Below are 16,876 nucleotides of genomic sequence, written 5' to 3'. Positions count from 1 at the left end.
GGCGCAGGGGTCTAAATTTAGAGCTTGTGAACTAAATACCAATGACAACAGACAAACTGACACCCACCCACCCACTTACTCAGTCACACAGTCAGTCAGGTCAGGATTCAACCCCCCACCCCTCCACGAACTCCAGTGTCGGGGATCGCGAGCACCCACTCTGATCTACTCTACGGCAGCCTCCCACCTTTCCGGCTTCCCACCCCAAGGAGACAGGCACAACTTGAGGCAACCCCCTGAGGGGCCTTCAGGACAGGTAAGCATCACAGGGGCCTCTCCGCAGGTGTGCTTTCCCCCTCTGATGTGACACTTGTGCTTTGGATCAAACACGACCTTGCTCACCACTTGGAATTGTTTCCACTGGATTTTCCTGGTACTCCTCCGTGTTTGTCAGTTAGTTTTAGCAAATATGCATGTCCGCTTTACTCGCAGACAGATTTTCAGGATTGTTGAAAATAAATTTGTGAAACTCATTGCTTACACCTTTTAATTTGAAATATGAATAACAATGAGTAATTCCTTTGTTTGCTTTAAGTGACTGTAAATGGCTGCTCGTGTTGCTGTGCACCTTGGGGTAAAACTTTGTGCTGATTTTATTTGCTGCCTGGCATGTTAGCTGTGACAGCACCTTGTTCTCCAGCCACGTCCCCAACATTAGGCCACCCGGGCAATTTCAAACATATTGATTCCCAGATACCCCTGACACGGCCGGCTGCCACGTCTGAAGAGCATGTGCTTGGCGTTTAACAACCCAAGGTTATTTAAAGGGATGTGCTAACTTTGCCCTTTTCACCACCCTAATAAATTCTGTCTGCTTCGGTGGGTTTTTGTGCGTGCAGTGGATGCTATATGTTGGCCAATCAATGCCTAGAATGCCTCTTGTTTGGTCTCCCTTTTTTTGTTTGTTTTTTTTATCTGAACAGCTTGTACTGATGTGAGGTGTCTCCTGTGACTTTTCTGTGCCTCACGGCAACACATTCCCAGGGGCAGCCATCATGTCACAGTTTTCCACCATGACAACCAGGGAGAGGAAAATGCAGGCGGCAGCAATCTGCAGAGAGGTGCAAGGCCAGGAAGGTACCCATCTGATACATCCTCACCTTGACCTGTCCGTTCTTTTGGTTTTACCTCGCATTCCGATCATTTTATCCATTTACTTTCTCTCTCATGTTCAACTTTGACTATAAACAAACAAACAAGCCAATGCGTTTATAGGGCCAAGAAATAATCCCTTTGTCTTTGTCATTCAAACATGTTATTCCAGGGGGAGGACAACTGTGCTCTGCAGGGTTGGGTGAGGTGGGGAGAGTCTGAAGGCTACTGACAGCTGAAAGTTATTCTGGCAAATTATAGATCTTGTATTTAGATGCAGGCTTGTGACATCTACATGATCAGCATGCAGTAGCATGAGGAGCTAACCGCAAAACAAGCGACGGACATGAGTTGACGTGCGGCGAAGAAATCTCATCATTCATCATTCTGGAAGCAGATGCATGTCGTGCAAAAATAGTCTTCGTTTGGCAATGAAGAACTACTGATACATACAAACAGAACAAACGTATTGAAACCAATTGATAAACTAAAAATGTCATTGTGCTTGGTCATTAGAAAAATAAAATCCTCATAAAATACATTGATTTAAAAAATGAGAAAAAGTTCAAGAGGTACAGACATCTTTGCTACTGTTGCCTGTATAAAAACAGGCAAAAGTGGTCTGATCACCATTTGTGCACAAATGCACAGAATATCTAATATAATCTCCTCTCACTCCCTCACAGATGCACACATGGACCTTGGGAAGAAAGTGAGTGTGCCTAAAGACATCATGCTGGAGGAGCTGTCGCTCGCCTCCAACCGGGGCTCCCGACTCTTCAAAATGCGCCAGAGACGCTCTGAAAAATACACTTTTGAGAGCATCCAAAATGAAACCAACAACCAGCTAAATGTAAGGGAAAAACACAAACAGAAGTGTAATAGAACTGTAATCACCCTAATATACACATTATACAGAGTTGGTACAGAGCGTTGAATTTAAAGTGTGGATCAAGTCATAGCATGGCTTCTCTGAATGAATCCCTAGTGTGGCCATCAGATTGTTTATTTTAAACAAAAGCTTATGTGCAAAACAGTTTTTACGGTTGAGTCACAAGCTCTTAATTATTGACTTTAGCAAGGGTAGCAGATAGATGCTGCTGTGGGAAAATATATACTATGGCAGCAGTACAGTGCAAATTCCCCATATTTGTTGATGAGTCAACAAATATGGGGTTTGTTGACTGGTTTTCAAGAAACCAGACTTGTGTCAATTTTTTAAGTCATCCTGATTAACATGTCTTCAGGATCTCCTAAGCCCTCCTAGACTGAGCTTCAGTTTATTGCAAAACTTATTTTGCAGCAAAAATGTAGAAAAGTCACAATCACTTCGTAGATAAACCACAATGATGAAAACCGCTGAAAATCACATTTTGTGTGTGTATAATGATTTTGTGAATGTTGTAATTAGTTTATTAGATTTTTTTTATTGTTTTGTGTCCTTTTAAATTTTGTTTTACAGATCCCTTTCTTTCTCCATCAAAGGTAAAGCATTTCTTAGGTGCCTGAGTAAACAAAGGAAGTAGAAATATAATTATAAAAGAAGACATACATTAAAAGTTGAATAAAAAACAACATTCAATGAATGTGCTAGCTATATTCTGCTGAATTATAGCATAACTAATTTCTCCACCTATATGAACGGGTTAAGAAATAACTTTGCACTGAAGCAGTTTTAAATTTTGATCTTTAGAGGATCTGTTGCTTGACAGCCTGTCCCAAAGGCAGAAAGCATTAAAAATAACAACGAAAGACAGAAAATGACAGGAACCAGATGTCTAAAACCCTCACTTGTGAGTTTTTCTACAAATGTATATTTGTCAAAAGATTTAGAAATTCTGTATCATTTTTATAATACAAGACCTCAATTATTAAAATAACTATACCAGGCCTGCTTGTGGTGATGTCAGGCAGACACTGAAATAAGAGTCACCTAAAACTAGTAACAACTTAATTTACCGTATTTTCCGGACTATATAGCACACCTCACTATAAACCTCACCCACAAAGTTAAAAAAGAAAAAAAGAAAACTGGAAACGTACATATATAAGTCGTACAGGCCTGTAAGCCACTGGTATCCTCGCCGCTCTCTGTTTTCCACAAGGACGCAGCAGAGGGATGGTCCTTAATAAATCTGCTATTAAGGACGCGGTCCTGCGTCTCCAACGCCGAACCATGGATTCGTTCTCGCCGAGTTTACATGCAGTAAGCAGCTCTATGTACTGCCAGATCGATGGCCTTCAACTTAAAAGCTGCATTATATGAGCTTCTTCGTGTGGTTTCCATGATGAGGGGGTATGAGTTTGAAAACATTTCTACGTCATGCCTGCTGCTAGCATGTGCTTGTTCTAAAGGAAAATTAGCACTTTCTTCTTTGATTTCCAATTTTGACTTCCAATGATTCGCTTCCTGCTAAAGAGCCCCCTGGTGGTTGAAGAAAAATCCACAGAAAAGCCACAACGGTGTATAACCTGCATGGTTCAAACCGTTGGGGGAAAATAGCTGTTTATAGTCTGAAAAATACGGTATATATATTTCACCAGGACACGACTGGCCTTATTAATGTGCTTCATGTGTGTGTCAAGTCCGCTCTCCACCCTCTCTGCCTGACCCGTCTCTTGTAAAATGCAGTCAAGGCACACCAGGTTTCTCTTTGTTACATTTAATTAAATGATAGAGCTCTTGTTTCCCTCCCTTTTCCTTTTTCCTCTCTGTTAGCTTTTTATACATCACTTTGCCCCCTTGAATTTTGTAAATAAGATAATTATTATGCTTCACCTATACCTAAGATTTTAACCCCCTAACATTGACTTGAAAAGAAAGACTCGTACATCTCGCTTTATTTATTGCTCTGGGCGATGGGGGCATTTTGTTTCAAGTTGTCAACATTTCCTGAGGAAGTCCCAGAGTAAATCATCATAAATATCTTTCCGATGGATGAAAGCCGAGAGCCTACGCTGCAGTATAATTCATCCCGAGCCAAGAAAACAATGTGTCAAAAAGTTGGCAAAGAATTGACTGTTTAGCAAGAAAATTGTAAAAATGTATATTATCTACTTACCAGAAAAAAAGTAGCAATCAAAAGTGGAAAATATATACACAAGACAACATGTCCAGTATGTTTAGTGCAGAGAAACACCTCAAATCTAACCTTTAATACACTTTGATTTTCTTCATTACCCCATGCTGGACTCTAACAGTTAGAGAAAACAACCTTTTATCTTGGAGATATGGGTGTTTTTAAGACCATTACACCCTGGCACCCACAATAATCCATTTAAAGCCAATGTAACAATTTGTTTTTCACTTTTGGGTAAGTAAGAGTCTGTTTTCCTTGATTATACAAACTGGTCACTAGTCTGGAGGATGGAGAAGGGGTAAAACAAAATTATTATTTTTTTAAAATCCCTTCTCACCCTCCGGGTGGTTTCTTTCATCCTCTGAGCTCGGGTCCTCTACCAGAGGCCTGGGAGCTTGAGGGTTTCTCCAGTATCTTGGCTGTGCCTAGAACTGCACATTTCTGGACTGAGATGTCTGATGTTGTTCCTGGGATSTGTTTKAGCSACTGCTCCAGTTTGGGGGTGACTGCCCCGAGGGCCCCAAAGACCACAGGCACCACTGTGGTCTTCACCTTCCAGGCCTTTTCCAGTTCCTCTCTGAGACCCTGGTATTTCTCCAGTTTCTCGTGCTCCTTTTTCCTGATGTTGTAGTCACTTGGTACTGCTATATCCACCACAACGGCTTTCCTCTGCTGTTTATCCACCACCACAATGTCTGGTAGGTTCGCCATTACCATCCTGTCTGTCTGGATCTGGAAGTCCCACAGAATCTTAGCTCAGTCATTCTCCACCAACCATTAGGGGTGTTCCCCACTTTGATCTCGGGGCTTCCAGTCCATATTCTGSACAGATGTTCCTGTACACTATGCCCGCCACTTGGTTATGTCGTTCCATGTAAGCTTTCCCTGCCAGCATCTTGCACCCTGCTGTTGTGTGCTGGACTGTCTCAGGGRCACAACCTAAACCTTGGGTCTTGTCTGGTGTGGTAGATCTGAGCCTCTATTGCTCTGKTGTTTAGGGCCTGTTCCTGTGCAGCCAGGATGAGAGCCTCTGTGYTGTCCTTGAGTCCAGCTTTCTCCAGCCATTGGTAGGATTTCCTGATATCAGCCACTTCAGTTATTTGTCGGTGGTACATCACATGTAGGGGCGTGTCCTCCCATGATGGTACCTCCAGCACCTCATCCTCTGTTCTCCTGTTCTCCATTGTCTGAGACATTCGCTGAGCACATCATCAACAGATGATATATTTATGGATCTTGGATGTTTCATCCTGGACAGTGGCTCTCACACTCAGTAGTCCTCTGCCTCCTTCCTTCCTATATATATATATATATATATATATATATAAGCCAACTGTTAGAGAACATATTTGCTGATGTTAGCAGTGGTGTGAAAACCACTGCTAAGTACAAGGGAGGATCAGTGATGCTGTGGGCCAGATCCATTTAAAGGCCCTATAACCTTGTATGCTGCGTACATAGAGTCTTTGAAATACCAAGAATGTTTTCTACAAACACTAAAAATATGTTGGACTCCACCAGAATTTGAAAATAGGCTGTCAGGACTTTGAGCAAAAATCAACTTTTTCCATCTCTTTTGATCTCTTACAGAGCCAAGAAGTTTTCCAGACCGAGTACAACCCCACCACCGGCGGTGGGAATGACTTGGGTGTCCAGCAGCCTTGTCAAGTGACATCCAATGCATCAGATACCACAATGGTGCCAAATCCAGACAGCATCGCCCCGGGTCAGTAACATTGCTGATACAGTGCACTGCAACATGTTTCAAGGACCCTGTGGAGTCATGTGCTGTTGATACGCTGTGGCTAAAAGTGTCTGGCTGAGCTCCGTTCCATCGCTCTGCTCTGCTCTGCTCTGCTCTGCTCTCTCTCTCGCAACCAGCGTCCCGCTGAGAATATTTACTTTATTTCCATAATTCAGTCTAAATAAACTTTGAACAAGCTTCGTTTACGTTATTTTAATTCTTTATTACATATTCATTAAGTGTACAACGCAGCTTTTGCTTCGGGTGGAGACGCCGAGAGGATGTGGTGTGCGCAGAGTACTGGCTGTTCCCTGTTTTGATAAGGATTCAACCGTTTTCATTGTTTCTCCTGACGCAGGCTTTGATCACAAAGCAAAACAGTTTCTTCTTGCCTGGAATCTGCCGCCCTCAGGCAAAAATATGATTACACTTATTTTTTTTCATCATTCCACCGCTTTGTTTTCCGCCCTCACATTCCCTTCTACGTCCATCGGTTTTATAGTCCTTAGCCTCGTTCCCCTCCCTATCAGCCTTGAACATCTTTTTAAAAATTTGTTGAGTTTTGCCCCACAGGACATGTTTCCTGTTTGCCTCTCCGGCCACAGATACCATCTGCTTTGCGCCCACATCCTCCCTTCATGTCCTAAAGTTTAGTCCAGCTGACAGAAAACCAACGCTGCGTTAAGGATCAGTGCATCCTGGGATGGGGTAGGGCCAGTTATTTCTGGACCAGACACCATCCCTACTGTATCCGAATGAAGTCACTCCAGCTGTTGCAGAAACCGGGCCAAAGTGCAAACGGTGTCGGATGGTTAAAAAGTCTTAAAATAGCACCTCCGGCTCCCACGGAGGTGCATGTTTCGTTTTAATTTGAAGCTTTGGAGGATCTTAATAAGACTGCGGTCATAAATATTAAAACTCTTCTTCAGAAATCCGTGTTTCTCTCTCTCTCTCTTCAATTAGCTGGTTGTGCAAGAGAAAATATCAGCCAAATGTTTGACCTCAGCTACAGTATTCTTCAAAAAAATAAAAATAAATAAAAATAACACAGTGCTTTGTTACAGATTCTCCCCTAAAATGTGTAAACTTCCCCTTCAGTTCTGTTTGCTCCCTCCTGCTTCCTGCAGGGTGAAACATAAACTCAGGAAAGGAGGGGGAATTGTTCATTGTATGAGGTTAGGAGGTGAACAGACAACCCGCCACCCCCCCAGCACATTACATAACGGCTGAGCCCCCCCTCAGTGAAGCGCTGAGCTTGAAGGATAGTGCTTTGGAAAGGCCTCTCCCCGTCAACATCCATGTACAAAGCAAGGAGACATGCGTGCTTAACCCAGCCTCTTTGTTTGTTTTGCTGTGAACTTTAACAAAAACAGCAATATCACACGCCCACGTGAACATTTTACACATTCCACCGTCTGCAAGGAATCTTTAGTTGATATGTTGTTCAAACAAGACCTCTTACACATTTTTTTCTTTTATGTTTTTTTTTTTTTTTTGCAATAATATTGCCACAGCTTGAGCGTTCTTCATATTTTTCCCCCATAACAATTTATTTTATTGGTATTTTATGTAGTCATCCAACACAACATATTGTATAATCTGTTAAGCAGACGGGAAATGATGAATATTTATCCCTTTTTTTTCCACTAACAAAACTGAAGTGTGGTGTGCATTGTTTTGTTTTTTTTAGGTGATGGATTGAAGTGTCTCCTGTCTGAAGTTCAAAGCACGAGATACGATTTTAGAGCCTGATCATGCCTCAGCACTCTCCACAGTAAATAGAGGTTTATTATATTCAGAACAAAGGAATAATGAATAAACTAAATACAGAAGATACAATAAAATCTTTAAAGCCATACTTATGAACAGAATATAGTATAGCAAGACCTGTTGAGTAATAATGCATAATATGACAGTACCTATAGAACATTCGGCTGGCTATTGCCTTTCTGAACTATTCCGCTCAATTCAGCTGTCGCTTGCAGCACAGTTTGTGCTTTCTCCCATTTACTTGGATTCCTCCAGTGGAATTTCTACCAGACCAATCGGCAGAACAGAAGGAGAACTTGTGAACGACAAATCGTTTTTCTGCCTTGTTTTAGTATTGTAGTCTGCCTGCAGTTTTAGCAATGACAGTGTGGTGGAAGTGAACGTGCCTCACTCAGTTCAGCACTTTTCTCTTCACAGCAAGGGGGTGATGGTTTACAGCAGATGAAATTTCCGGTAAACTTCATAGCGTAAAGCTGGCGCATTACATACGTCAAGTACAAACGTTAGCAATTGTGTAACATTTAAAACTTCAAAAGAGTCCACACGTCCAAGAAGCAGTTGTTTCTCAATAGCTGACAGCCCAGACCCTCTGTACGAAAGAAAATGTAGGACGTGGGAGTTGTTTTTACCAGGTTAACAGAATGTAAATAAACTACAAAGAAATGGATCAAAATACAAACACAAAAGAAAACCAAATCCCAAACATTCTAGGATTGTGACATGAGGTCTGGGCTTGTAACAAAAGTTCAAGGAGTACAGCTACTTTTGCCAGACACTGTACAATAATTTCTGTCTTCCTTTGTTTGCTTTTCGAAAGCATGTGAGAAGAAAATGAGTGATTTAAAAATTTACAGAAAATGAAGAAAATTCATATCTGTGTTGTATGACCTGCTCAGGATATGGAGGTCCTTTGAAGGACATCCCTCCAGAGAAGTTCAACAGTACAGCTGTGCCAAAGTCATACCACTCGCCCTGGGAGCAGGCCATCATCAGTGACCCTGCTTTGGCTGACACGCTTGTCTCCTGCATGCCGGAACTAGAGCCCCAGACAAACCTGCCAGGATACAAAAGCTTCAACAGGTAGCACTCATCAGGAGGTACTCCATCTGAAATAAGGATGATTTACATCATCTAATCCATGCGTACGTCTACTAGTGCTTGACATAATCCACTATGTGTAGTATATTTAGCTCACTAGGTGTCAGATTTCACATACTGTTCTTTTCATTAGGTAATTTCTTTAGACTAAATCTTTGCAATATGTTTCCAAAATCTATTATTTGTAGGTAGTTAAGTGTGAGTTGCTGCATATTCACCGTCTACTACACTAGTAGGTGTGATGAGTCTGCCCCTTTAATTCTATAACTTATTTATTGTAAATTTCTACTTAATATATCAAGAACTTATTTATTTATTTATTTATTTATTTATTGTCCAGAAAATTATTCGGGGATGTAGGACACATTCAGAGGGATGCAATCGGCAACTTCACTACTAGGAGTCAGCAGTCCCACACAGCGCATTTAATTACATAGCTTATTTATCAATAACAAATTAGATGAATGTGCTTTGATGGACGCATTTTAAAACGCCACCACCAGATGTCAGTATATTCTATACAACCCCTTTAATTATCTTTTGAAAAATCTTTACACTACATAGCCATAATAAATAATTTCTTGAAAACTAAATATGGGATGAAGCTTCATCTGTTTGCATTCTGCAGCTTCCCCACTAGGTGTCAGCAGAATGTGCCCTTAAGTAATTTGTTTTCACAGAAAAGGAAGCTTCCCAATAAAATCAAAAACATCTAATAATACATCCAATTAGCGATTTAATATTTTCGGTCATGTTTTCTTTTACTTAATAAAGCAGACGTATTTCTTCAAATTCACTCCTTGTGGCCATCTTGCATTGTGCTATCATTATCCAAAACATTTCTATTCCAAAGTCTAGCATTGTATAAGTTAAAACTGTGTAACTTTTGCATCTTGTAACAATTTGCCTTTTTTGATTTAATCATATAGAACACTGCCTACACCTAACCTGCTGTGTACCTCTCTGTAACCAATGCAGACTTGCAGAACACCCCCCTGGTCACATCCTGGCCTTAATTAGTAACACAACTTCAAATGTCACAGCAGTGATTCTCATTAGCACATGGCAGCCAACATTAACACCGTGCCTCTGTCACCTCCAGGGTGGCAACCCCTTTCGGAGGTTTCAGCAAGGCGCCGAGACCCAACCCCATCGCAGCGCTGCAGGTGGAGATGTTCCCAGAGGTCCTTGCTCTCCAGGGGGATTGTGCTCCGAACCGGCCATCCTTCAATAGAGCGGCTCTAGGCTGGGTGTCAACCGGTGGCTCAGTCACACTCCCGAATGTCTCCCTCGAGCCCACACTCATCCCTGAGTCAGAAGACCTTTGAACCCAAGCAGAAACATCGCAGGGGAGGCTTTGGAAGTAGCAGCTTCACCCAAGGTTATTGCGGGCTTGGTGACATTTGTTTCAGAGCAGGAGCTTGAGAGAAAACCTCCTGTTGGTAACTATCACACCGATGGTGGGGAAGGTAAAGTGTAACTATGTAACTTAAGAAGAAGCTGTATTGGAATAAAGTGAGATTGTATATTAATCTTCACAACAATGCTTTTCTCAAAATAAAGCGAGGCAAAAATACAACAGAAGCAATCTTTAGATTTGTTTTCTTTTGTAGTTTAATGATATTGATGGTAAGACTTATCTTTATGTTTCGAACTGCCGCTTCGTAGCCAGTTTCACAGCACGCTCCCAGTGCGCCAGAGTGAGCGACCCTGACCTCTCAGTTGAGTTTCTGCGCGCTACCGTCTCGCATTGTGTTGTGTGGGAGGCAGAAGATGCATGTGAGCCAGTGTTGCATGCCTCAAGGTCTCGCATCTTGACAAATCAAATCTGCTCCAGTGACACGAGCGGCCTGACGGATGTGTCTTTCACCTTGCGGCAGCACCCAGTTGTTGGGGCTGGGATTCATGGCTGAGCCGCTCGATGAGCTGTGCCCAGACGCTTATCCCCTCTCCCTCCCGCCTCTGTTTCATTACTTCAGGAGCTCCCTCATGCATAACAGGCTGGCTTTAAGGTGCTTCCAGGTTGGACGAGACTGTCGTTGAAGTCTGTTAACAATTTAAGAAACTGTCCTACTTAAATGAAATATAACCATGATTTACTTTCTCATTAGACTTAAAAAATGTCTGTCATAGTTCATGTTCACTGCAGTTACTTTGAAGCTTGCGTTCTCATTAAAGAGAAAATTGCTTTATTATCTTGTTTTCGCAGGTTTTTACCACTTATTTGTTCCCTTCCATGTAGTAAATGTGGGGAAAATTCCAGATATTAGTTTGAATTCTGTAACTATTATGCAACAATTGGGTAAACATTATGACCACAAACTAAATAGCTGTGCCAAACCACTCTGATATCTCAAGACCAAGACCCCTGTGGAGTCTGTCACCAAGAAATTGGCAGCGAAACCTTTAAACCGTGTTGGACGTTGGGTTTCTGTTGATTGGAGCGCCATTTCTCAAACATTCATGTTTTGATTCAGATCGTCAAAATCTGGAGGCCAAGTCAACACCTTGGTTTGTTGAGCAACTCAAGCCAAATTTTGCTGTAGGGCAAGGGTTTCAAATAAATTCAGAATTTACTAAAAATGTAATTCATTTAAACACTCTATTATAAAATAAATGTAAAAAAAATGTTTTTCATCAAACTATACATCAAATGTATTTTATATTGAACATTTTCAGAATTTGTTTTCTAATACATTCAGAATTTTATGCTTGATCAGTAAAGTTTTGCATAAAACCCATTTCTGAGTACAGTAGTTAATAATCTGGATATCTTTTGAGGTTTTCTTTTTCTCTGCTCTCATTCATGGATGTCTCAATTGCAACCATGTCAAGCTTATTCTGACTTATCTCTCCTTTTACTGCATTAACCTTTGCTTTCTGGTCAGTTGAGCTGCTCTAATTGTCGATGAGGTCCCTTGGTCTTTGTGACCCCATGTGGTGCACAGCTGAATAAGGCAAAAATTAAATCAAAGTGGGATGAGAAGATAAGACGCAAACCGATGAATAAAATAAAGGACAGTGAGTTGAACAGGAACATAGTTGTGACGGATTAGATGTCCAATTGTATTTGAATGCAGCACAGTGTTTATTATCGGTTTGAGTGTTGTAGTTTGGTGACGTTTGGATCATATGATTGAAAATCTGCAAACAAAGGTGTGTACCAATAGGACAATAATCACAAACACAGCGTGTTTGGAGGGCCTGGTTAAGGCTCCTTGAAAGGCCACTCTAAACCCCTGGTCAGACATAATAACCTTTGTGTAAACAAATGATTAAAATAGATTAGCAGTCATTTGTCTTGCAGATATTGTTTTTGTGTTTGGAAATCCTGTTTGGGGGGTTTTTGATTTGTATTCCAACTTACAATTACATTTTATTAAATAAGTTTGTATCTTTTTTTTTCCAAGTGACAGCTTTTTAAAGAAAAATGACTGTACAGACAAGTGAACCGCCTAACTTTTCTTGCTAGCTTCTTTGCAAACACTGGCAACTCTTACAAAATATAGCCTAATGAGCGATAACGCATGACTCATCTTTCAATGTCTGGGTTACGTAAAAAATTAAATAGTCAAAACAATGTCTAAATCTTTGTTAGGGAGAGGTTGCTGTGAAGGGAGGAAGTTTCTGTTTTCTTTAGAAAAACTTCATTAGAAGCACAAGAAAACAGTGAATGTGCAAATTAAAATTCCATTGAAATGACTGTGGTACCTGTTTTTTTGTTTTTTTTTAAGCAGCTATTTTGAACTGAATCTTAGGAAGAATGCTGCAGCTTTGTGTGAATAGTTTCTCAACGGTGAGTGATGTCCCCTGTGTTTCCAAAATCGAGTTAGGAAACGTGTCTCATGTTTCTTAGAGGCTTGTGACTAAGTCCAGTGTCAGCATTCCTCACCTCTGTCAGAGGGCCTTTGGAATGCGCAGCTCCTGGTGCCACGCCCTTTTCCTAGTCCTGAATTCCTCCGGCCAGCACACTCCACAAAGCTGCTGGCGGCGCAGTGCAGCCGGTGCCACCGGCTCTGCCAAGGACCGCAGAAGACATCCAGCATTGTTTATCAAAGAGGAGACGTGAACTCTCTTTGAACTTTTGCATATCGGGGGTATAAAAATGCAGCAGCGGGAATGTTATTAGCAGAGAGTGTAGCAGAGGCTGAGAGCTGAGGGAACCCAGATGATTTGATAATTAATCTGCAGCCAGTTTCCCTTCCAGCTTGTTTCCCTCGGCATAAAGCGGCACAAATATGGAATTGGAGTTGGATTTGTCTGCAGAGTTTGTTTAGGGTTTAATTATTTGCATGAATTGTGGGAATACGAGTGTCCTTGAGATTTTTTCCTACTTTTCCACACTCAAATCTGACCATTCTCCACCCACGTTAAATTATAGATAGAAACGTTCACTATGAAGTCACTACAGTTATTCCTATCAAGGTTGGGCTTTGAATATTGAACCTCGAAAACCACAAGAGTTTGGAAGGGAAATTAAGGAGGAAAGACGGGGAGTGAAGCTCAAAGAAAGAAGGAAGGAAGTGAGAAAGGAAGAAAAAACGCAGAGCTTGGAAGGAAGAAATTATGGCAGGAATTACAGGCAAGTTGCTTGAATCTATAATACAGTTTACATATACAGATATCATCCGATTTTTACTCGTGCAGAGCCCCTGCACAGGATTGTGCTTGAATTGTTCTCAGAAGCAAAATAAAGCAGTGTGAAGGAACGTTGGTGTGCGACTCTGCACTAAGGGAATATAATCGCACACACCTGACAGGCACCCAAGTGTAAAATGACCACTTGTTATGTAACATGAAACCTGACGAAATGAGAACAGTCTGTTTTCCTGCGTTCAACAGGTGCAAAAGTTGGAGAGGTGTTGAATTTCTCCTCCGTTTCATAAATCCCCCTCCTAGTTTTCCCGTGTGACCACGCCAGTCCACCAGACCTCTGTATCTTCATCGGCGCATAACAATGAGCCTCGCTGCCATTGCAGTCAGTGTCATGTTTTAAAGCTCGAACTCCCCCGGGTTTCCATTTGCACACTCAGCACCGAGCGCTGAGTCTGCTGTATGCTGCTGACACAAACAACCGCTAAAAGGCCCGAGCCACTTGACTTGGCCAGCCGATATCCCAGAAGGGGTCCTCTAAGTACGCATGGGCCGACAAGAAAACAAATGTGCTGTGAAACATCCACAAGGGCAGGAAGTTATTGCTCTCTCAACTAGGCGAAAAGCAAAAAACTTTTTGTGGAACTCACTGCACTGTTCATAAACAGATATTACACTTGGCAGTTTCAAGATGTAGGTTCAAACTTTTTCGGTGTACGCTGCCTTGTAAAAGAAAGTGTTAAGCTTCTTCCATTGTTACACGTTGTATCTGCAAAGTGCAGTGTGTCAAATCTGGCCTGACACCTCTTTATGAGGCCCTCTTGCCACATAAATAGCACCTTCAAGCTAAGTTGTGTTACCTTGAGTTATGTCATCAGCCTAATCAAATCCGTTTTTATTTTTATTGCGTCAAATCACCTTCAGTGTGAAAGGTTGTTCTCCATTATTTAATTATAAGAGGTTCTCATCTACAGTTTTACAGTTTAATAGGTCGTTTCATCACCAGATTCTGCCACAACCGGCCCTTTTTAGGACACTCGTGAGCTTCATGTGACCATAAATGAAATTGATTTTGATACCTCTGGTTTAGGTCAAAGCGTATTTATGTTTTGGAATGACCAAGTCAAAGCTTAGACATAAATCCAATCAAGAGCCTGTGGCAAGTCTTGAAAAATGATGTTCACAGAGGCTCTCCATCCATTTTGACTGAGCTTGGACTGTTTTGCAGGGTTGCAGGACGAGAAAAATCAGTCTGTAGATGAGGGGGAAAAAGTGCAACTGTGAATGCTGTAAAAGGCAGTTGTGCAAAGTATTCACTCAAGGCGAGTAAACACAAATGCATGCCAAATCTTTCTTTTGTTTTTAATTATTTAAAATTTAAAAAAAATTAAAACATGCCTCATCTTCCTCCTCCTTCACAATTATGAACTACGTTTTGTGTGGTACTGTGCTGTAACTAACAAAAGCTAATTTAGTTTTACTCTCTCAAATGACTATGCAAACAGATGGCTAATATGCTCTGATACAGTGTGGTGGTGAGGCTGGGTGTGGGGGTATGAGGGCAAGGAGGTTAAATGACTGAAGAGAGAATCTGGGAATATGTTTCTGTCTGTCAGCTTTTAGTTAGGAGGATTTTTTGCACACCTGCTAACATCAACAAACAGTCCTTGTGGCTGTGCTTGAATTATAATTTTTTAAACTAGGTTCTAGCTGAATATCTTTAAAGAAGTTATAGTTCAGTCAAGTGCATAAATTATCGCAATACAAACACTATCCACTCTTGAACCGAGCTCGTATGTAGGACCTTTATGCACACATTGGGAAGTGTGCATCCTCTACAGTGAAATTAACTTTCAAAACAATGTTCCTGTTTACTCACCAAGCCCTTGAGACCAATTATAGCTGTGCTTTCTCACAGTAATCCAGCTTCTGTATTTTGCCTCAGGGGCCTCATCTATATTCTTAAATGGTCAATATGTGTTAACCTTCTTGGTTTGGTTAGTGGTCAGTCGAGAATTAGAACCTGACAACCGTGACGGGGACAGATAGCTAAAAACACGCAGAAATACAAACGTGACGGAAAACTTTTTAATCTAAAACAAACAACGGGTTCCATTAAGATTAGTTTATTTCAACTACCCACGTTCTGGTTACATTATTTTGTGGGGTGAAATAAGAAGCATTTCGGTTTCCTTATAGTCCGCACCGAAGCATGCCTTTCCTGTGTGCTGTAGCTACCGTGGATACAGCAGACACAGCAGTGAAATATATCACAGTCACCCCCTTGGCTGCACTCCAGCATTAATGAAACATGGTCAGTTGCAGGAAAGAAAGGGAAGGAATGTGCTCATGTCATCCACTTTTCTGCAACTAAAACAGTGTGGAACAAAAACAACAACAACAACTCGAGGATAAAAAGAAAATGCAAATGAGCACAGAAATGAGGTACAGACAAAGAAAGGTCTTCACTTTCTCTATTGTTCAGTATGTTACTAATGTTGTGATGCCATTGTGTCTGTAATGTTATACTGCAAAGTCATCATGATGACAAAAATGCCATTCAAGTGACAGTGGAAAGGCTCTTTCATATGAAAGCCATTGCTGGGAGGAAACATTTTTTCTCACAGTTTGAGAACAGAACCACACAAAGTACATTCCACCCTTTGATAACTACTGAGAAATTTGTGTTTTTTTTTCTTATATTGTTTCCTCTTGGAGTCATACTTTAATATTTTCATTGTACTTAAGGTTAATTTGAAGCCATGTAAAATGGTGCTTATCATGATTTTATGATTACAATCACCAGTGGTTTTAAAGGCCAAGTGCAGATTAAGAACGACTCACCAGCTGTGAGAAATTTAGTCTTTACAACATGGTATTGATATGAATGCAAATAAATCCCTCTGTGCCCAGTCAGAGAAGAAGTTAGGACATACAGTTGTCAAGGTCAACAATAGTTGAAGCTAAGATGTTAAAAGAGCATTTCATCAGCAGCCTGGTTAAAAACAAGACCCTTGTCCTAAGCTATTCGCTTCATACAGAGGGTCTGGGCTCTCGGCTGTTGAGAAACGATAACTTCCTGGAGGTAGGACTGTGTTAAATTTTTTACCTACTCGCTATCGCTAGCTTTTGCCCATTGCGTGTATAATGCGCCGGCTTGACGCTAAGAAACTTACCGGAAATTGCCTGTATTATTTCCTGTAATATTTAGAAGCTTGACCAACACAGACTAAGTGTCTTCTCACTTCCTCTGCTGCCATTGCTAAATCTACAGGCAGGCTACATTTCTAAAACAGAACAGAAAATAGACGTCAATAGTCCACAATTCCGTCTGTTCGCCGAGTGGCCCGTCAGAAATTGTCATAACGGACTGTAGCGTGTTAAGGAAGAATTTTTATATCACCGGTAAATTTAGCAAAACTCTGGCTCTGATACTTCCTTTTGATCCCGGGTTTTCTCGCGTGGCCACGTGCGGGGACAAAAACACAACAATGCGTGT

At 41.3% G+C, this 16,876-nt stretch overlaps 1 protein-coding gene across 3 annotated transcripts; it reads left to right on the top strand.

The window, feature by feature from the left end:
* The first annotated feature begins 140 nt into the window (after window positions 1-140).
* myoz2a (myozenin 2a) lies at window positions 141-10,378 on the top strand. 3 transcript variants are annotated; one of them, XM_008435793.2, is made up of 6 exons: window positions 141-256; window positions 924-1,077; window positions 1,779-1,945; window positions 5,763-5,898; window positions 8,583-8,766; window positions 9,887-10,368. In XM_008435793.2, the coding sequence occupies exons 2-6, from the start codon at window positions 996-998 to the stop codon at window positions 10,110-10,112; spliced, it is 795 nt and encodes a 264-aa protein (XP_008434015.1). In that variant the 5' UTR covers window positions 141-256; window positions 924-995; the 3' UTR covers window positions 10,113-10,368. The 3 variants fall into 3 exon arrangements, with proteins under 3 accessions (XP_008434015.1, XP_008434013.1, XP_008434014.1); XM_008435791.2 differs by having other exon boundaries at window positions 143-256; window positions 985-1,077; XM_008435792.1 differs by lacking the exon at window positions 141-256 and adding an exon at window positions 263-373 and having other exon boundaries at window positions 985-1,077; window positions 9,887-10,378.
* Window positions 10,379-16,876: the final 6,498 nt, after the last annotated feature.

Source organism: Poecilia reticulata, linkage group LG18 (genome assembly GCF_000633615.1).
Source record: "Poecilia reticulata strain Guanapo linkage group LG18, Guppy_female_1.0+MT, whole genome shotgun sequence".
Classification (NCBI taxonomy): Eukaryota; Metazoa; Chordata; class Actinopteri; order Cyprinodontiformes; family Poeciliidae; genus Poecilia; species Poecilia reticulata.
The sequence above is the reverse complement of the archived record's forward strand: the minus strand, read 5'-3'. Positions and strand labels throughout refer to the sequence as shown.

Bases quoted from the DNA above. Each gene is read 5' to 3' on its own strand.
- myoz2a (XM_008435792.1), top strand. From the start codon at position 996: ATGTCACAGTTTTCCACCATGACAACCAGGGAGAGGAAAATGCAGGCG. The intron at 1,078-1,778 runs GTACCCATCTGA...ACTCCCTCACAG, and splicing joins AGAGGTGCAAGGCCAGGAAG to ATGCACACATGGACCTTGGG. The intron at 8,767-9,886 runs GTAGCACTCATC...TGTCACCTCCAG, and splicing joins GGATACAAAAGCTTCAACAG to GGTGGCAACCCCTTTCGGAG.